The 24,265-nt window shown below is 46.9% G+C and overlaps 1 protein-coding gene across 3 annotated transcripts in view; it reads left to right on the forward strand.

Annotated features, from left to right (window-relative positions):
- The window catches only part of LAT (linker for activation of T cells), a 44,575-nt gene that overhangs the window by 11,177 nt on the left and 9,133 nt on the right, over positions 1-24,265 (forward strand). For 2 of the 3 annotated variants that reach the window (XM_075566503.1, XM_075566504.1), the window contains exons 2-5: positions 13,522-13,629; positions 13,749-13,785; positions 18,611-18,663; positions 20,571-20,634. In XM_075566503.1, the coding sequence (XP_075422618.1) occupies positions 13,522-13,629; positions 13,749-13,785; positions 18,611-18,663; positions 20,571-20,634 (262 nt within the window). The remainder of the gene's footprint in view (positions 1-13,521; positions 13,630-13,748; positions 13,786-18,610; positions 18,664-20,570; positions 20,635-24,265) is intronic. The other variant, XM_075566505.1, reaches the window with a different exon arrangement.

Here is a 24,265-nt window from a genome sequence, read left to right on the forward strand (position 1 = left end):
TAATATTACCCTAATAATTGCTATTTACTAACACTAGTTATAAATAAAAATACACAGAATTCTGTTTTAATATAACATGTATCAGTCAGGTTTTAACATCAAGCAATGGGTCAAAAGCATTTAAAATATCAAATTATGTGTCAGGTGACCATGTGTGCCCCGGCAAAATTCTCTACCCGCTCGAGGAAATCCTGCAGCCCCCCAAGCCGGTCATGTCACTATATCCAGAGAGGTAATACCGGTATACACATACACGCCCAGAGAGGTAATACCGGTATACACATACACACCCAGAGAGGTAATACCGGTATACACATACACACCCAGAGAGGTAATACCGGTATACACATACACGCCCAGAGAGGTAATACCGGTATACACATACACACCCAGAGAGGTAATACCGGTATACACATACACACCCAGAGAGGTAATACCGGTATACACATACACATCCAGAGAGGTAATACCGGTATACACGTACACGCCCAGAGAGGTAATATCGGCATACACATACACGCCCAGAGAGGTAATACCGGTATACACATACATGCCCAGAGAGGTAATACCGGTATATACATACACCCCCAGAGAGGTAATACCGGTATACACGTACACGCCCAGAGAGGTAATACCGGTATACACATACACGCCCAGAGAGGTAATACCGGTATACACATACACGCCCAGAGAGGTAATACCGGTATACACATACACGCCCAGAGAGGTAATACCGGTATACACATACACGCCCAGAGAGGTAATACCGGTATACACATACACGCCCAGAGAGGTAATACCGGTATACACATACACGCCCAGAGAGGTAATACCGGTATACACATACATGCCCAGAGAGGTAATACCGGTATACACATACATGCCCAGAGAGGTAATACCGGTATACACATACACGCCCAGAGAGGTAATACCGGTATACACATACACGCCCAGAGAGGTAATACCGGTATACACATACATGCCCAGAGAGGTAATATCGGTATACACATATACGCCAAGAGAGGTAATACCGGTACACACATACACGCCCAGAGAGGTAATACCGGTATACACATACACGCCAGAGAGATAATACCGGTATACACATACATGCCCAGAGAGGTAATACCGGTATACACATACACGCCCAGAGAGGTAATACCGGTATACACATACACGCCCAGAGAGGTAATTACGGTATACACATACACGCCCAGAGAGGTAATACCGGTATACACATACATGTCCAGAGAGGTAATACCGGTATACACATACATGCCCAGAGAGGTAATACCGGTATACACATATACGCCAAGAGAGGTAATACCGGTACACACATACACGCCCAGAGAGGTAATACCGGTATACACATACACGCCAGAGAGATAATACCGGTATACACATACATGCCCAGAGAGGTAATACCGGTATACACATACACCCCCAGAGAGGTAATACCAGTATACACATACATACACCCCCAGAGAGGTAATACCGGTATACACATACACGCCCAGAGAGGTAATACCGGTATACACATACACGCCCAGAGAGGTAATACCGGTATACACGTACACGCCCAGAGAGGTAATACCGGTATACACATACATGCCCAGAGAGGTAATACCGGTATACACATACACACCCAGAGAGGTAATACCGGTATACACATACACATCCAGAGAGGTAATACCGGTATACACGTACACGCCCAGAGAGGTAATACCGGTATACACATACACGCCCAGAGAGGTAATACCGGTATACACATACACGCCCAGAGAGGTAATACCGGTATACACATACACGCCCAGAGAGGTAATACCGGTATACACATACACGCCCAGAGAGGTAATACCGGTATACACATACACGCCCAGAGAGGTAATACCGGTATACACATACACGCCCAGAGAGGTAATACCGGTATACACATACACGCCCAGAGAGGTAATATCGGTATACACATACACGCCCAGAGAGGTAATACCGGTATACACATACACGCCCAGAGAGGTAATATCGGTATACACATACACGCCCAGAGAGGTAATACCGGTATACACATACACGCCCAGAGAGGTAATACCGGTATACACATACATGCCCAGAGAGGTAATACCGGTATACACATATACGCCAAGAGAGGTAATACCGGTACACACATACACGCCCAGAGAGGTAATACCGGTATACACATACACGCCAGAGAGATAATACCGGTATACACATACATGCCCAGAGAGGTAATACCGGAATACACATACATACACCCCCAGAGAGGTAATACCGGTATACACATACACGCCCAGAGAGGTAATACCGGTATACACATACACGCCCAGAGAGGTAATACCGGTATACACATACACGCCCAGAGAGGTAATACCGGTATACACATACATGCCCAGAGAGGTAATACCGGTATACACATATACGCCAAGAGAGGTAATACCGGTACACACATACACGCCCAGAGAGGTAATACCGGTATACACATACACGCCAGAGAGATAATACCGGTATACACATACATGCCCAGAGAGGTAATACCGGTATACACATACACCCCCAGAGAGGTAATACCAGTATACACATACATACACCCCCAGAGAGGTAATACCGGTATACACATACACGCCCAGAGAGGTAATACCGGTATACACATACACGCCCAGAGAGGTAATACCGGTATACACGTACACGCCCAGAGAGGTAATACCGGTATACACATATACGCCAAGAGAGGTAATACCGGTACACACATACACGCCCAGAGAGGTAATACCGGTTAACACATACACGCCCAGAGAGGTAATACCGGTATACACATACATGCCCAGAGAGGTAATACCGGTATACACATACATGCCCAGAGAGGTAATACCGGTATACACATATACGCCAAGAGAGGTAATACCGGTACACACATACACGCCCAGAGAGGTAATACCGGTACACACATACACACCAGAGAGATAATACCGGTATACACATACATGCCCAGAGAGGTAATACCGGTATACACAAACACCCCCAGAGAGGTAATACCAGTATACACATACATACACCCCCAGAGAGGTAATACCGGTATACACATACACGCCAGAGAGATAATACCGGTATACACATACATGCCAGAGAGGTAATACCGGTATACACATACACCCCCAGAGAGGTAATACCGGTATACACGTATACGCCCAGAGAGGTAATACCGGTATACACGTATACGCCCAGAGAGGTAATACCGGTATACACGTACACGCCCAGAGAGGTAATACCGGTATACACATACACACCCAGAGAGGTAATACCGGTATACACGTACACGCCCAGAGAGGTAATACCGGTATACACGTACACGCCCAGAGAGGTAATACCGGTATACACGTACACGCCCAGAGAGGTAATACCGGTATACACATACACGCCCAGAGAGGTAATACCGGTATACACATACACGCCCAGAGAGGTAATACCGGTATACACATACACGCCCAGAGAGGTAATACCGGTATACACACACGCCCAGAGAGGTAATACCGGTATACACACACACGCCCAGAGAGGTAATACCGGTATACACATACACGCCCAGAGAGGTAATACCGGTATACACATACACGCCCAGAGAGGTAATACCGGTATACACATACACGCCCAGAGAGGTAATACCGGTATACACATACACGCCCAGAGAGGTAATACCGGTATACACATACACGCCCAGAGAGGTAATACCGGTATACACATACACGCCCAGAGAGGTAATACCGGTATACACATACACGCCCAGAGAGGTAATACCGGTATACACATACACGCCCAGAGAGGTAATACCGGTATACACATACACGCCCAGAGAGGTAATACCGGTATACACATACACACACAGAGAGGTAATACCGGTATACACATACACGCCCAGAGAGGTAATACCGGTATACACATACACGCCCAGAGAGGTAATACCGGTATACACATACACGCCCAGAGAGGTAATACCGGTATACACATACACGCCCAGAGAGGTAATACCGGTATACACATACACGCCCAGAGAGGTAATACCGGTATACACATACACGCCCAGAGAGGTAATACCGGTATACACATACACGCCCAGAGAGGTAATACCGGTATACACATACACGCCCAGAGAGGTAATACCGGTATACACATACACACCCAGAGAGGTAAAACCGGTATACACATACACGCCCGGAGATGTAATACCGGTATACACACACACGTCCAGAGTGGTAATACCGGTATACACATACATGCCCAGAGAGGTAATACCGGTATACACATACACGCCCAGAGAGGTAATACCGGTATACACATACACGCCCAGAGAGGCAATACCGATATACACATACACGCCCAGAGAGGTAATACCGATATACACGTACACACCCAGAGAGGCAATACCGATATACACATACACGCCAGAGAGGTAATACCGGTATACACATACACGTCCAGAGAGGTAATACCAGTATACACATACACGCCCAGAGAGGTAATACCGGTATACACATACACGCCCAGAGAGGTAATACCGGTATACACATACACGCCCAGAGAGGTAATACCTGTATACACATACACGCCCAGAGAGGTAATACCGGTATACACATACACGCCCAGAGAGGTAATACCGGTATACACATACACGCCCAGAGAGGTAATACCGGTATACACATACACGCCCAGAGAGATAATACCGGTATTAACATACACTCCCAGAGAGGTAATACCGGTATACACATACACGCCCAGAGAGGTAATACCGGTATACACATACACGCCCAGAGAGGTAATACCGGTATACACATACACGCCCAGAGAGGTAATACCGGTATACACATACACGCCCAGAGAGGTAATACCGGTATACACATACACGCCCAGAGAGATAATACCGGTATTAACATACACTCCCAGAGAGGTAATACCGGTATACACATACACGCCCAGAGAGGTAATACCGGTATATACATACACGCCCAGAGAGGTAATACCGGTATACACATACACGCCCAGAGAGGTAATACCGGTATACACATACACGCCCAGAGAGGTAATACCGGTATACACATACACGCCCAGAGAGGTAATACCGGTATACACATACACGCCCAGAGAGGTAATACCGGTATACACATACACGCCCAGAGAGGTAATACCGGTATACACATACACGCCCAGAGAGGTAATACCGGTATACACATACACGCCCAGAGAGGTAATACCGGTATACACATACACGCCCAGAGAGATAATACCGGTATTAACATACACTCCCAGAGAGGTAATACCGGTATACAAATACACGCCCAGAGAGGTAATACCGGTATATACATACACGCCCAGAGAGGTAATACCGGTATACACATACACGCCCAGAGAGGTAATACCGGTATACACATACACGCCCAGAGAGGTAATACCGGTATACACATACACGCCCAGAGAGGTAATACCGGTATACACATACACGCCCAGAGAGGTAATACCGGTATACACACACACGCCCAGAGAGGTAATACCGGTATACACATACACGCCCAGAGAGGTAATACCGGTATACACATACACGCCCAGAGAGGTAATACCGGTATACACATACACGCCCAGAGAGGTAATACCGGTATACACATACACGCCCAGAGAGGTAATACCGGTATACACATACACGCCCAGAGAGGTAATACCGGTATACACATACACGCCCAGAGAGGTAATACCGGTATACACATACACGCCCAGAGAGGTAATACCGGTATACACATACACACACAGAGAGGTAATACCGGTATACACATACACGCCCAGAGAGGTAATACCGGTATACACATACACACACAGAGAGGTAATACCGGTATACACATACACGCCCAGAGAGGTAATACCGGTATACACAAACACGCCCAGAGAGGTAATACCGGTATACACATACACGCCCAGAGAGGTAATACCGGTATACACATACACGCCCAGAGAGGTAATACCGGTATACACATACACGCCCAGAGAGGTAATACCGGTATACACATACACGCCCAGAGAGGTAATACCGGTATACACATACACGCCCAGAGAGGTAATACCGGTATACACATACACGCCCAGAGAGGTAATACCGGTATACACATACACGCCCAGAGAGGCAATACCGATATACACATACACGCCCAGAGAGGTAATACCGATATACACGTACACACCCAGAGAGGCAATACCGATATACACATACACGCCCAGAGAGGTAATACCGGTATACACATACACGTCCAGAGAGGTAATACCGGTATACACATACACGCCCAGAGAGGTAATACCGGTATACACATACACGCCCAGAGAGGTAATACCGGTATACACATACACGCCCAGAGAGGTAATACCTGTATACACATACACGCCCAGAGAGGTAATACCGGTATACACATACACGCCCAGAGAGGTAATACCGGTATACACATACACGCCCAGAGAGGTAATACTGGTATACACATACACTCCCAGAGAGGTAATACCGGTATACACATACACACACAGAGAGGTAATACCGGTATACACATACACGCCCAGAGAGGTAATACCAGTACACACATACACGCCCAGAGAGGTAATACCGGTATACACATACACGCCCAGAGAGGTAATTCCGGTATACACATACACGCCCAGAGAGGTAATACCTGTATACACATACACGCCCAGAGAGGTAATACCGGTATACACATACACGCCCAGAGAGGTAATACCGGTATACACATACACGCCCAGAGAGGTAATACCGGTATACACATACACGCCCAGAGAGATAATACCGGTATTAACATACACTCCCAGAGAGGTAATACCGGTATACACATACACGCCCAGAGAGGTAATACCGGTATACACATACACGCCCAGAGAGGTAATACCGGTATACACATACACGCCCAGAGAGGTAATACCGGTATACACATACACGCCCAGAGAGGTAATACCGGTATACACATACACGCCCAGAGAGATAATACCGGTATTAACATACACTCCCAGAGAGGTAATACCGGTATACACATACACGCCCAGAGAGGTAATACCGGTATATACATACACGCCCAGAGAGGTAATACCGGTATACACATACACACCCAGAGAGGTAATACCGGTATACACATACACGCCCAGAGAGGTAATACCGGTATATACATACACGCCCAGAGAGGTAATACCGGTATACACATACACGCCCAGAGAGGTAATACCGGTATACACATACACGCCCAGAGAGGTAATACCGGTATACACATACACGCCCAGAGAGGTAATACCGGTATACACATACACGCCCAGAGAGGTAATACCGGTATACACATACACGCCCAGAGAGGTAATACCGGTATACACATACACGCCCAGAGAGGTAATATCGGTATACACATACACGCCCAGAGAGGTAATACCGGTATACACATACACGCCCAGAGAGGTAATACCGGTATACACATACATGCCCAGAGAGGTAATACCGGTATACAAATATACGCCAAGAGAGGTAATACCGGTACACACATACACGCCCAGAGAGGTAATACCGGTATACACATACACGCCAGAGAGATAATACCGGTATACACATACATGCCCAGAGAGGTAATACCGGAATACACATACATACACCCCCAGAGAGGTAATACCGGTATACACATACACGCCCAGAGAGGTAATACCGGTATACACATACACGCCCAGAGAGGTAATACCGGTATACACATACACGCCCAGAGAGGTAATACCGGTATACACATACATGTCCAGAGAGGTAATACCGGTATACACATACATGCCCAGAGAGGTAATACCGGTATACACATATACGCCAAGAGAGGTAATACCGGTACACACATACACGCCCAGAGAGGTAATACCGGTATACACATACACGCCAGAGAGATAATACCGGTATACACATACATGCCCAGAGAGGTAATACCGGTATACACATACACCCCCAGAGAGGTAATACCAGTATACACATACATACACCCCCAGAGAGGTAATACCGGTATACACATACACGCCCAGAGAGGTAATACCGGTATACACATACACGCCCAGAGAGGTAATACCGGTATACACATACATGTCCAGAGAGGTAATACCAGTATACACATACACGCCCAGAGAGGTAATACCGGTATACACATACACGCCCAGAGAGGTAATACCGGTATACACATACACGCCCAGAGAGGTAATACCTGTATACACATACACGCCCAGAGAGGTAATACCGGTATACACATACACGCCCAGAGAGGTAATACCGGTATACACATACACGCCCAGAGAGGTAATACTGGTATACACATACACTCCCAGAGAGGTAATACCGGTATACACATACACACACAGAGAGGTAATACCGGTATACACATACACGCCCAGAGAGGTAATACCAGTACACACATACACGCCCAGAGAGGTAATACCGGTATACACATACACGCCCAGAGAGGTAATACCGGTATACACATACACGCCCAGAGAGGTAATACCGGTATACACATACACGCCCAGAGAGGTAATACCGGTATACACATACACGCCCAGAGAGGTAATACCGGTATACACATACACGCCCAGAGAGATAATACTGGTATTAACATACACTCCCAGAGAGGTAATACCGGTATACACATACACGCCCAGAGAGGTAATACCGGTATACACATACACGCCCAGAGAGGTAATACCGGTATACACATACACGCCCAGAGAGGTAATACCGGTATACACATACACGCCCAGAGAGGTAATACCGGTATACACATACACGCCCAGAGAGATAATACCGGTATTAACATACACTCCCAGAGAGGTAATACCGGTATACACATACACGCCCAGAGAGGTAATACCGGTATATACATACACGCCCAGAGAGGTAATACCGGTATACACATACACACCCAGAGAGGTAATACCGGTATACACATACACGCCCAGAGAGGTAATACCGGTATATACATACACGCCCAGAGAGGTAATACCGGTATACACATACACGCCCAGAGAGGTAATACCGGTATACACATACACGCCCAGAGAGGTAATACCGGTATACACATACACGCCCAGAGAGGTAATACCGGTATACACATACACGCCCAGAGAGGTAATACCGGTATACACATACACGCCCAGAGAGATAATACCGGTATTAACATACACTCCCAGAGAGGTAATACCGGTATACAAATACACGCCCAGAGAGGTAATACCGGTATATACATACACGCCCAGAGAGGTAATACCGGTATACACATACACACCCAGAGAGGTAATACCGGTATACACATACACGCCCAGAGAGGTAATACCGGTATATACATACACGCCCAGAGAGGTAATACCGGTATACACATACACGCCCAGAGAGGTAATACCGGTATACACACACACGCCCAGAGAGGTAATACCGGTATACACATACACGCCCAGAGAGGTAATACCGGTATACACATACACGCCCAGAGAGGTAATACCGGTATACACATACACGCCCAGAGAGGTAATACCGGTATACACATACACGCCCAGAGAGGTAATACCGGTATACACATACACGCCCAGAGAGGTAATACCGGTATACACATACACGCCCAGAGAGGTAATACCGGTATACACATACACGCCCAGAGAGGTAATACCGGTATACACATACACACACAGAGAGGTAATACCGGTATACACATACACGCCCAGAGAGGTAATACCGGTATACACATACACACACAGAGAGGTAATACCGGTATACACATACACGCCCAGAGAGGTAATACCGGTATACACAAACACGCCCAGAGAGGTAATACCGGTATACACATACACGCCCAGAGAGGTAATACCGGTATACACATACACGCCCAGAGAGGTAATACCGGTATACACATACACGCCCAGAGAGGTAATACCGGTATACACATACACGCCCAGAGAGGTAATACCGGTATACACATACACGCCCAGAGAGGTAATACCGGTATACACATACACGCCCAGAGAGGTAATACCGGTATACACATACACGCCCAGAGAGGCAATACCGATATACACATACACGCCCAGAGAGGTAATACCGATATACACGTACACACCCAGAGAGGCAATACCGATATACACATACACGCCCAGAGAGGTAATTCCGGTATACACATACATGTCCAGAGAGGTAATACCAGTATACACATACACGCCCAGAGAGGTAATACCGGTATACACATACACGCCCAGAGAGGTAATACCGGTATACACATACACGCCCAGAGAGGTAATACCTGTATACACATACACGCCCAGAGAGGTAATACCGGTATACACATACACGCCCAGAGAGGTAATACCGGTATACACATACACGCCCAGAGAGGTAATACTGGTATACACATACACTCCCAGAGAGGTAATACCGGTATACACATACACACACAGAGAGGTAATACCGGTATACACATACACGCCCAGAGAGGTAATACCAGTACACACATACACGCCCAGAGAGGTAATACCGGTATACACATACACGCCCAGAGAGGTAATTCCGGTATACACATACACGCCCAGAGAGGTAATACCTGTATACACATACACGCCCAGAGAGGTAATACCGGTATACACATACACGCCCAGAGAGGTAATACCGGTATACACATACACGCCCAGAGAGGTAATACCGGTATACACATACACGCCCAGAGAGATAATACCGGTATTAACATACACTCCCAGAGAGGTAATACCGGTATACACATACACGCCCAGAGAGGTAATACCGGTATACACATACACGCCCAGAGAGGTAATACCGGTATACACATACACGCCCAGAGAGGTAATACCGGTATACACATACACGCCCAGAGAGGTAATACCGGTATACACATACACGCCCAGAGAGATAATACCGGTATTAACATACACTCCCAGAGAGGTAATACCGGTATACACATACACGCCCAGAGAGGTAATACCGGTATATACATACACGCCCAGAGAGGTAATACCGGTATACACATACACACCCAGAGAGGTAATACCGGTATACACATACACGCCCAGAGAGGTAATACCGGTATATACATACACGCCCAGAGAGGTAATACCGGTATACACATACACGCCCAGAGAGGTAATACCGGTATACACATACACGCCCAGAGAGGTAATACCGGTATACACATACACGCCCAGAGAGGTAATACCGGTATACACATACACGCCCAGAGAGGTAATACCGGTATACACATACACGCCCAGAGAGGTAATACCGGTATACACATACACGCCCAGAGAGATAATACCGGTATTAACATACACTCCCAGAGAGGTAATACCGGTATACACATACACGCCCAGAGAGGTAATACCGGTATATACATACACGCCCAGAGAGGTAATACCGGTATACACATACACACCCAGAGAGGTAATACCGGTATACACATACACGCCCAGAGAGGTAATACCGGTATATACATACACGCCCAGAGAGGTAATACCGGTATACACATACACGCCCAGAGAGGTAATACCGGTATACACATACACACCCAGAGAGGTAATACCGGCATACACATACACGCCCAGAGAGGTAATACCGTTATACACATACACGCCCAGAGAGGTAATACCGGTATATACATACACGCCCAGAGAGGTAATACCGGTATACACATACACGCCCAGAGAGGTAATACCGGTATACACATACACGCCCAGAGAGGTAATACCGTTATACACATACACGCCCAGAGAGGTAATACCGGTATATACATACACGCCCAGAGAGGTAATACCGGTATACACATACACGCCCAGAGAGGTAATACTGGTATACACATACACGCCCAGAGAGGTAATACCGGTATATACATACACGCCCAGAGAGGTAATACCGGTATACACATACACACCCAGAGAGGTAATACCGGTATACACATACACGCCCAGAGAGGTAATACCGGTATACACATACACGCCCAGAGAGGTAATACCGGTATACACATACACGCCCAGAGAGGTAATACCGGTATATACATACACGCCCAGAGAGGTAATACCGGTATACACATACACACCCAGAGAGGTAATACCGGTATACACATACACGCCCAGAGAGGTAATACCGGTATACACATACACGCCCAGAGAGGTAATACCGGTGTACACATACACGCCCAGAGAGGTAATGCCGGTATACACATACACGCACAGAGAGGTAATACCGGTATATACATAAACGTCCAGAGAGGTAATACCGGTATACACATACACGCCCAGAGAGGTAATACCGGTATACACATACACGCCCAGAGAGGTAATGCCGGTATACACATACACACCCAGAGAGGTAATACCGGTATACACATACACGCCCAGAGAGGTAATACCGGTATACACATACACGCCCAGAGAGGTAATACCGGTATACACATACACGCCCAGAGAGGTAATACCGGTATACACATACATGTCCCGAGAGGTAATACCGGTACACACATACATGTCCAGTATTACCTCTTATTTTTTACTGGACAGTGTCCAAATACAGGACAGTCTGGTTCGATACTGGACTCCTGGCAACTCTATATAGCAGCTCACCTGTTCCATGCCGGCATGTCCAGTTACCCGGCACGGGGCAAGGCATGCCCGTTTGGGCTGTGACCCCTCTCACTGTGAGTTCCCCGGGGTCCTGTTTGCGCCCCGGATGTGGCTTCCTGGAGGGGTGCCCTCTTCCTGCTCAAAACATAGCTGGGTGCTCTGTGACTCCTGTGTGTGTCACAGTGTCACCTGGTGTACCCACACATCCTGTCAGCTCAGTACTCTGTGCTGGCACGGGCAAAGTCCCACACCCTTTCAGGGGCTCATCCTCAGGGCTACATCGTAACCCGTTCACTGTCACATCAGCTGGTGTATCTATCTATCTATCTATCTATCTATCTATCTATCTATCTATCTATCTATCTATCTATCTCTGTATCTATCTCTCTATCTATCTCTCTATCTATCTATCTATCTATCTATCTATCTATCTATCTCTGTATCTATCTATCTATCTCTGTATCTCTGTATCTCTGTATCTATCTATCTATCTATCTATCTATCTATCTATCTATCTATCTATCTATCTATCTATCTATCTATCTCTCTATCTCTCTATCTCTCTATCTCTCTATCTCTCTATCTCTGTATCTATCTATCTCTGTATCTATCTATCTATCTATCTCTGTATCTATCTATCTCTGTATCTATCTATCTCTGTATCTATCTATCTCTGTGTCTATCTGTCTGTCTGTCTGTCTGTCTGTCTCTGTTTGTTTCTATCCATAATCTGTTGATCTATCTCTTTCCCCCTCTCTCCCCCCCTCTCTCCCCCCTCTCGCCCCCCTCTCTCCCCCCCCCTCCCCTCCCTCTCCCTGCATTCCCACTTCACCTCTCTATTCCCAGCAGGTAGGATGGACTCTCTCAGTGTCACCTCCCTCCTGTGGGCCTTTATCCTGGTGCTGCCGGTCATTCTCACCGCCGCCCTGTGTATCAGCTGCAGAAAAAAGACCCCCAGTAAGTGTATGGCGCACTACACAGCATATCCCACCCCCACGCGGACCTCTACGTTATTAAAGGCACTGGTTAACAACACCGGCTTCCCTTTCTCACGCCATGCGCTTCTCTCCCCGCAGCTCGGATACTGCAGTCCGTGGACGATTACGTATACAAGTGAGTCCCGCCAATTCTTATTCAGTTTGAACATCATTGATCTGTACTGGAGCAATCTGGGTAGGGTAAAACTGGAGGATTCTGGGTAGGGTAAAACTGGAGGATTCTGGGTAGGGTAAAACTGGAGGATTCTGGGTAGGGTAAAACTGGAGGATTCTGTGTAGGATAAAACTGGAGGAATCTGGGTAGGGTAAAACTGGAGGATTCTGGGATGGGTAAAACTGGAGGATTCTGGGTAGGATAAAACTGGAGGATTCTGGGTAGGGGGGCAACTGGACATGGAATTTATGGGGGGAAAATTCCTCTGAAGCCCTCTCCCGCTCCCTGCATGAGGAGAAAGAGATGAGCGAATATGTCAAAAATGTGAAAATCCTCGAATATATCAGATATCTAAATATTGGTTTTGAATCTTCGATTATTCTCTCATTTTCAAATATTCTTTTTTTTTTTTTAACATTCAAGTATTTTGCAAATTAGCGTTAATATTCTCCAACGTAGAATTGTTTCCGGAATATTCCCCACGCCAAATGTTATTTTTTTTTTTTTTTTAAACTCTAGTGGTGACTTTTTTCCCCAAATGCCAACACATTTGCATATGTATATATATATATATAGCATATAAAAATATTACTTATGAGCACATTAACATGTCTTAGACAGGTCTGCAACCCTGCTTTTCACCATTATCGCCTAGTATACAGTGCTTCCACTGGAGCAAGGGATTCTGGGAAATGACATGCAAATGAGCACACAGTGCCACCTTTTGTTTCAAGACCACATTACATGGTTAAACCCTTAAGCCAATGCATGCTGCTTTATACACAGCTTTTAAACATAGCCTGGGGTGAGATGCAAAGCCAATAAACCCACTCACAGACAGACTGTTTCAACCTTGTGGGTCTCATCAGTGGGAGTGAGGTTGGTGGTACTGGCTTTGCAACTTGAGAAATGAGTGGGTATATATAATATATATATATATATATATATATATATATATATATATATATATATATTATATATATATACAGTGGTTGACAAATCACCAAAAAATCTACTCGCCACCTAGTACCAAATGTGTGCTGCTTGGGCCAATATTTACTCGCCCGGGGGTTACATCCACTCGCCCGGGGCAAGCAAATCTATAGGTTTGTCGAACACTGTATATATATATATATATATATATATATATATATATATATATATATATATATACACATATATATATAGAACAGAGAAATACAATAAGCGCAATCACACAGAGATTAACAAATGTTATAGTTACCACATATAATGGAGGGTATAATACCTCACAATCTAACTTTCCCTGACTCAGTCTGCAGCCAAAAGGTCTACCGCTCCACGGGCTGGTAGCAAAAAGATTTCCCAACAAGAATGACCTAGGCGCAAGTGGAGACAAGAAAAACAAACATAGGGTAATACTGCACCGACACACTTTATTCGAGCAAATACCCGGTATGTACCTGGCAGATACCTGGAATGCGCCGCTCCTCACCTCTGACAAGCCCCGTTGCATTTGCCTTCCCAGCCTGGGTTCATGCCTGGCTGATGGGCGGCTGATCTGTTAAATGATAAGGATTAGGATTTAATAGGCTGCAATGCTTCGCGTGTCTACCAGATGGCATAAATTCATGAATTGTAATGCAGTATATATATATGTACTGTGCAGTATTGCAGCCAACGGGAATAAAATGCTTCAATCCCTGCCGGAAAATAACTCAATGCACTCGGGCAGAAAACAGTCACAAACCTCAATACACCCGGGTATACCCGAATTCGTGGGACTAGCCGAGCTCGAATAAAGTGTGTCGCCAGTGTACGTTCTAACAATTTCACCACCAGAAGGTACGATATGCACTTACAGTGTGTAAGATATAATCAGGCCTTGTATCCACTCTGGGATCTGGAACAATTATGAAGAATCTGGAACATCCAGCAGCGTATCTTCCGCAGGAAACGTAATGCTACTCAGGGGTACAGAGTGTGCAGTCTCTCCCTTCTGTTTGTTTAGTTCCCGGCCGTCTGCAGACTTCACAGCTCCTCAGGCTGCTCCCGTCCTCCGTGGCCGTCCTACAGAACGTGACGGCGTGATGACGTCACTCCGTCTCGCGGGATTTTTGTCTAAATCCCCCGGCTCACTGATTGATCTGTGTCCCAATCTTCCTCGTAAAAACATGTACCACAAAGGTATAACGGTACAAATCGCTACCAACAGTTATTGACTGCTGTCTGCTGCTCCCGATTGTCCTGTGCTCACTCTGCAAATGTTTAAACCACGCCCTACGCGTTTCTCCTTTCGGCTTCGTCAGGGGCTGATCTCCCCGTTCACAATTTGTACCGTTATACCTTTGTGGTACATGTTTTTACGAGGAAGATTGGGGCACAGATCAATCAGTGAACCGGGGGATTTAGACGAAAATCCCGCGAGACGGAGTGACGTCATCACGCCGTCACGTTCTGTAGGACGGCCACGGAGGACGGGAGCAGCCTGAGGAGCTGTGAAGTCTGCAGACGGCCGGGAACTAAACAAACAGAAGGGAGAGACTGCACACTCTGTACCCCTGAGTAGCATTACGTTTCCTGCGGAAGATACGCTGCTGGATGTTCCAGATTCTACATAATTGTTCCAGATCCCAGAGTGGATACAAGGCCTGATTATATCTTACACACTGTAAGTGCATATCGTACCTTCTGGTGGTGAAATTGTTAGAACGTATTACCCTATGTTTGTTTTTCTTGTCTCCACTTGCGCCTAGGTCATTCTTGTTGGGAAACACATATATATATATATAAAATCAAAAAGAATGATTCCTGCGCTCGTACCAATTATGCTAAAATAAAATAGTGATCTCATATAAGGAATACGGGTTATTTAGTTAAACCCTTTGGCCAAAGCGTTGTAAGCTGCAGACCCGTCACAGCATAACCAAACCCTTCCAACATTGTACTGCACTGTAGAACATGTTGGCGACATACAAATATAATAACTATAGAGGGAGTGACACAATAATTTCAGAGGATGCCAAACTATAGTCACAACATAGAGAGAAAAAGGATCCCAGTCAAAAAAGCACCCAGTGCCCCGTGGATAGGGGAGCAGGCAATATGAATAGTAACATGTTTAATTCTTCCATTTTTATAATAATATAGTTGTAGCAATATGAATACAGCCGCAAACTGAGAGTGAAGGGTATGGCCGGGCACCCATCGGGAGTGATGTATATTCCCAAGCAGCTATACGTGGCTCCGTGAATAGCTGTGGTTTTTTTGCCCTACCTAAACACTGTAGTGTAATGGTTGAGGCAGTACCACTAGTCACACGATCGCAGATAGGGTTAATAGCTATTGTCTGGTTACCCAGAACCCATTGCTTGTGTGTATCAGCCAGTTATGCTTCGGCTTCGGCAATGTGACTGCTCACAAGTAACAGTATAGCAGGCTGCAAGCCTACATACAGTTGCCAGGAGCCTACACACTATTCAACATAGGAGTATATACAGTAACTCTTACAATTTTGTAGCTAGAAAGTACTCGGTATCATTTTTAATAGACTGCAAATGATCTTAAGTAACAGCCCTGAAACGTTGCACTTTTGTAAGCAATGTAATCTTTCACTTGCCACATTGTAGGTTATAATGTTGCCAAGTCATGTGGCTATGTACTAATGGTACATATACTCAGAGTAACCATGGCTACGGTAAACAGATCAGATAGAAGGCTATGCGGCTAGTCGGTGTAAGGTATCAGGTGCTAATGCACCATAAGTAATTAGCCTAACACCCCATATACGCGGCGAGAGGAACCAGATTAAAAACGGGGGGTTTAAAAACGAAAGAACAGACGCATATTAGCGCCTATCGGCTATACCCTACGTATGTGGCGTCACGGACCACTTCCCGGTGACGTGATCAGTTGTGTCTAACGTGCCGACGTGCGTTTCGCACACGTAGCAAGCTTTCTCAAGGCAAAAAGTGGGTGGGAACGGACATCCTAGATGCCGGTGTGTATATATATATATATATATATATATATATATATAGGGGAGTCGAGTGAGTGAGGATCTGCCCATTTAACCCATTCATTTCCTATGCCCATAGCCGTTTTATGACAGGCCTTCTTAGTCTCTCCAAAAGTTATGATAACATATTCTTAGATTATAAGTGACATATCATTGGACAAAGGAAGTATCAGTATGTACCTTATTTATTGTGTCTCATCTTTATAAGGAGCTCTCTGCTGTTTACATTTCTCCCAAATTGATGATATCTTTGTTCCATTAAGCATATTCTTACATGTGTAAGTAGATGACATACTGGAAGAGTGGCTAGGACTAAGTCGTGACATATTGGCTACATACAAGTGGAGATATGAAGCATCAATATACAGTGTTTATTATTATTATTAATTATTATTGATTCTCCATGTAGACGCTAATTTTGAGCTTTTCACTCTCAATATATACATTCCTCTCTACCATACATGTCTCTCCATATTATACAGTTTGTGTGTACAAATAAGAAGCAGAAGTGAGCTCCTAATAAAGATAAGACAAAGACTGCTTTATGGAGAATCAATAATAATTTATAATAATCATTCCTGAGATACCGGAGCCCAGGAAAACAGGGTTCCAGTGCCAGATTTACAACAAAGCAACATCAATCATTTCTCCATCAAACAAAAAGGGCAAAACAATATTTGGTGACCAAGGCTGCGTCATAATATGAATTTAGCCCTAAATATCTCTCCATATATTTATCTGTTAGTATTTTTTTCACTTGAATGCCTCTTCTCTTCGCTTTGTTTCCAGGTCTGCCTTCACCAAACCTCCAACCAGTTTTACCATCCTGAGGGGGTGTAACTGTAAGAGCAAATTCTCTCTGGGACTCCGTGTTTTTCTCTGGGGCTCTGTGCTTTTCTCTGGGACTCTGTGCTTCTCTCTGGGGCTCCGGGCTTCTCTCTGGGACTCCGTGATTTTCTCTGGGACTCTGTGCTTCTCTCTGGGGCTCTGTGCTTTTCTCTGGGACTCTGTGCTTCTCTCTGGGGCTCTGTGCTTTTCTCTGGGACTCTGTGCTTCTCTCTGGGACTCTGTGCTTTTCTCTGTGACTCTGTGCTTCTCTCTGGGACTCCGTGCTTTTCTCTGGGACTCTATGCTTCTCTCTGGGACACCGTGCTTTTCTCTGGGACTCCGGGCTTTTCTCTGGGACACTGTGCTTTTCTCTGGGACTCCGTGCTTTTCTCTGGGACTACGTGCTTTTCTCTGTGACTCTGTGCTTCTCTCTGGGACTCCGTGCTTTTCTCTGGGACTCTGTGCTTTTCTCTGGGACTCTGTGCTTCTCTCTGGGACTCTGTGCTTCTCTCTGGGACTCCGTGCTTTTCTCTGGGACTCTGTGCTTCTCTCTGGGACTCCGTGCTTTTCTCTGGGACTCCGGGCTTTTCTCTGGGACACTGTGCTTTTCTCTGGGACTCCGTGCTTTTCTCTGGGACTACGTGCTTTTTTCTGTGACTCTGTGCTTCTCTCTGGGACTCCATGCTTTTCTCTGGGACTCTGTGCTTTTCTCTGGGACTCTGTGCTTCTCTCTGGGACTCTGTGCTTCTCTCTGGGACTCCGTGCTTTTCTCTGGGACTCTGTGCTTCTCTCTGGGACTCCGTGCTTTTCTCTGGGACTCCGTGCTTTTCTCTGGGAGTCTGTGCTTCTTTCTGGGACTCTGTGCTTTTCTCTGGGGCTCCGTGCTTCTCTCTGGGACTCCGTGCTTTTCTCTGGGACTCTGTGCTTCTCTCTGGGACTCTTTCTCTCTGGGACTTTTTCTCTCGGGGACTCTTTCTCTCGGGGGCTCGGTGCTTTTCTCTGGGACTTTGTGCTTCTCTCTGGGACTTTGTGTTTTTCTCTGGGACTCAGTGCTTCTCTCAGGGGCTCGGTGCTTCTCTCGGGGGCTCGGTGCTTCTCTTGGGGGCTCGGTGCTTCTCTCGGGGGCTCGGTGCTTCTCTCGGGGGCTCGGTACTTCTCTCGGGGGCTCGGTGCTTCTCTCGGGGGCTCGGTGCTTCTCTCGGGGGCTCGGTGCTTCACTCGGGGGCTCTGTGCTTCACTCGGGGGCTCTGTGCTTCACTCAGGGGCTCTATGCTTCACTTGGGGGCTCGGTGCTTCTTTCGGGGGCTCGGTGCTTCTCTCGGGGGCTCGGTGCTTCTCTCGGGGACTCTGTGCTTCTCTCGGGGACTATGTGCTTCTGTCGGGGACTCTGTACTTCTCTCGGGGACTCTGTGTTTCTCTAGGGGACTCCATGCTTCTCTCTCTCACGTATTTTCAGCTTAGGTTAATGGTTCTCTCTCGTTAGCCCCATATATTGCAAAATATCTCACCCACTTTTAGCAAAAGATTCCTAATTTAAAACGATACATTTTTCAAAAAGGAAGGATGTGCCCCTTATCTTACACAGTGACTGTGACACAAATTCAAGAGACCTATTACCCACCTGTGCCTGCTGCCCTACTGCCGGGTGACACCTACAGAAGGGACCTATGAGACTCATCCAGTCCATCCCTACAAGTGGAGGGTGACACAGTGACACATTAGGGACCTTTGACCCATCCAGTCTGTTTCTCCCATCCCACAGTGACACTACAGTGCCACACATTTATTCTGTCCCTTACACGGCACAATCCATATCATGTTCACCGTCGCTTTGCCAAAACCGTCCGCATCAGAATCACTTCCTTCTCACCACAGTGCTCCACTGACTCCCCTTCTCTCTCTCTCTCTCATCCCGGGACAGATCCTCCGCAGAATGTCTCATCCTCGATATTTGTGGCCCCTCGGGAACAGCTCCTTTCCATCCCGTAAGTGTCCTGCGAAACACAAAGGACCCGGCGCGCTCAGCTCTGTTGGGCTGATGAGCGCCGCGGTAACTTCAGTTAACGTAACTTACATGGCTGCACTCCCTAAAGAGAGCGTTGACTTGCGGCGACGTCGCGCTAAATGGCGAGCGTTATGAAGAACGGGCTTTAGGGGAAAATTAGATGCAAATAAGCTGCTACCATAAGTATCCCCGACTCACGCAGCTCCGTTAATGTTATCGCCAACAAAAGTAACGTTATGTTATTTAGGTTTAACCTCTCTTTACTTTCCCTTAGACTAGCTTATATACACTAAGGTGGGGGGCCTAAGTCTTACTCCCGTATCGGACTCGCGTCCCAAAAAGTCAGATAAAAGGACACAAGTTCCTCAAAGTGCCGGTCTCCTTTGGGACAGAGATACACAGTGCCGGTCTCCTCTGGGACAGAGACACACAGTGCAGGTCTCCTCTGGGACAGAGATACACAGTGCAGGTCTCCTCTGGGACAGAGATACACAGTGCAGGTCTCTTCTGGGACAGAGATACAAAGTGCAGGTCTCCTCTGGGACAGAGATACAAAGTGCAGGTCTCCTCTGGGACAGAGGTACAAAGTGCAGGTCTCCTCTGGGACAGAGATACAAAGTGCAGGTCTCCTCTGGGACAGAGGTACACAGTGCAGGTCTCTTCTAGGACAGAGATACAAAGTGCAGGTCTCCTCTGGGACAGAGGTACACAGTGCAGGTCTCCTCTGGGACAGAGATACACAGTGCAGGTCTCCTCTGGGACAGAGACACAAAGTGCAGGTCTCCTCTGGGACAGAGACACAAAGTGCAGGTCTCCTCTGGGACAGAGATACACAGTGCAGGTCTCCTCTGGGACAGAGATACACAGTGCAGGTCTCCTCTGGGACAGGGATACACAGTGCAGGTCTCCTCTGGGACAGAGATACACAGTGCAGGTCTCCTCTGGGACAGAGGTACAACGCAGAGCTCTACTCACAAGTCCACAATGCAATTCTCCATTTATTGTAACAGCCAAAAACAGAGGAGGACCAACGTTTCAGGTCCCGTATGGACTCACTCGTGTGAGTAGACTTCTACTTTGTACCCCTGTCCGAGAGGAGACCTGCATTTTGAGGAATTTGTTGGTCTATGTTGTGTTGGCTGCACACGCCGGATTCTCCTCGCCTGAAACGGGTTCTCCGCACTTTGGAACTGTAGATAATAGGACACGACACCGGGTTTTTAAACATAAGCGTACTTATATTAACCTCATATTATTACAGATAGATGGACATAAACAGGAGCCTCAACTGGAGGATCATGTACATAGAACTACTGCTTACTATTTAACGCGGCGCAGTCAGGGGGGGTCTGTGTTGGTGCCGGCCCAATGCAAGAGCTCTTATCACTGTCATTGTATTCGTGGCAGGCCTGTTCTTCAAAAAGCCTTCGGTTCCCTTGTTTGTTATTGGGGGATCTTTATTTACTCTCTGCACCTGCTTCTCGATGGCTATGGCTAGTCCTGAGCTCTGACGAGGTGCCTCAGGCCTCTCCCTCCCTGCAGGTGAATGTTATCCCTTGTTTACTTTCCTTGCTGCCCCGCTGTGCCTCCGTGCAGGAGAGGGGGACTCCCAGTCTCTCCTAGCCCGTCCTGAGATCACCCAGACTCCCCCCCAGGACTGCCTATGCTGCTGCAGCCCCTCTTAAACATTCCTCTCCTCTTAGCCCCTCCTCTTCCACAGAAATAACTATTGGCTGCTTCTCTGTCTATCATAAATCATGTGTCAATGTCACACTGGAGAGGAATCCACCAGGGGGCAGTGTGAGTGTATAACATACATCACACAGAGAGTTAAATCGGTCAGAACCTGACTCCGAAATAAGGACCAAGTCACCTTTGAGTGTTTGCATGGGAATAACGGCAGGTTGAGTTAAGACGTAAATTAGCGATTCCTGTGCTTTTGAAAATAAATAAATGATCATTTGTTAACATAGGATTGAAGCACGGGCTGAACCCCGTTAATTTCAGCATCGGGGACCCCCAGCTTCCTGAGATACAGACCCCCGAAGGGGGTGCCGTGGGCCCGTAGGAATAGGCTTCCTATTGGTCCGCAGGGCGCGGGAACGTTGAAACTCCGCCATTACGTGAACCCTGCTAGCCGAGCGAAGCAGCTAACGGCAGCCCCTGCGAGGTCTGTATATCCGGAATAAGGGGGTCAGTGGTGCTAAAATTAATGGGGTTCGTCTCCGGAGACCCCCTGCTTCAAGCCTATGTTAAAAAAAAATCACTAAAAAATTGCCGTCTCTCTCTGTGACTCTCTGTGTGTCTCTCTGTGTCTCTGTGACTCTCTGTGACTCTCTGTGTGTCTCTCTGTCACTGTCTTTCCCTGTGTATCTATGTATCTCTCTGTGTGTCTCTCTGTCACTGTCTTTCCCTGTGTCCCTCTCTGTATCTCTCTGTGTGTCTCTCTGTGACTGTCTTTCCCTGTGTCTCTCTCTGTCTTTCCCTGTGTCTCTGTGAGTCTCTGTGTGTCTCTCTGTGACTGTCTTTCCCCGTGTCTCTGTGTCTCTCTGTGTATCTCTCTGTCACTGTCTTTCCCTGTGTCTCTCTGTATCTCTCTGTGTCTGTCTCTGACACGGTAGACCAAGCTTATTTACACTTTACCATCTGGATCCTGTGATTGAATAAAGCATGAAATAAATAAATTGTATTTATTCACATAAAGAACACACACATCTTGAATTTCAAAATGATCACAAATACACACTTACTGGGATGGGCAATAACAAAATAAATTGCTTCTGGAACGAAATTCCACACCATCAAGTCTTTAGGTATCAATTCCCAGGAGCGGGTTAATACACAGCAAAAGACACGTAGCAGTCTTTAGCTAGGGGCGCAACTTGCCGCCCCTATATCTTCGCCAAATGAAATAATTTCGCTCTGCCCCTGCAGAATTGGTTTCCAAGTCCTCAGATCTAACGAAATCCTGAGCGGGGTACAAATCCGTGGTGATGATGAAAGCGTCTCTTGGTACCGCCCGCGATCCTTCCTGATGTAAAAGCAGAGAACTCCTTCCCGACCGCGTGCGCGGGCTTATAATACCCTCACAAGCCTATCTGGGCAATGGACAACCAATTTTTGGCGTGGGATCCCAATTCTGCCCCATCGCAAGGTTGCCAGTATTAATTTCAGCTCCGGGGACCGCCTGCTTCAGGAGATACCTCCGTGGGGGGTGGGGGGGGGGGGAGGAGGGGGCCGGTAGCCGCTTTGGCTGAACTAGCTGGGGTTTTAAGTGTCAAGCTCCCGTGTCATGTGGGCCAATAGGAAGCCTCACTGGATGACATCGCAGCTTCCTATTGGCTCAGAGGATGGTGGGAGCTTTGAAAGGCGGCCATTACATGACCCCTGCTAGCCGAGCGGCTAACGCCATCCACTACGGAGGTCTCTAGGTACGGAAAGAGGGGGTCCCCCGAATTTAAATGAATGGGATTCAGCTCTGGAGACCCCCTGCTTCAATACCATGCCGAAAAAGCTGTGTAATATGACAGGCATTACATATAGGGGTTCATGTTAAATGGAAGAAGCAGAAGGTGACACTGAGTGCTCATCTGCATGTCATTACCCAGAAT

Source organism: Ascaphus truei, chromosome 11 (genome assembly GCF_040206685.1).
Source record: "Ascaphus truei isolate aAscTru1 chromosome 11, aAscTru1.hap1, whole genome shotgun sequence".
NCBI classification, from domain to species: domain Eukaryota; kingdom Metazoa; phylum Chordata; class Amphibia; order Anura; family Ascaphidae; genus Ascaphus; species Ascaphus truei.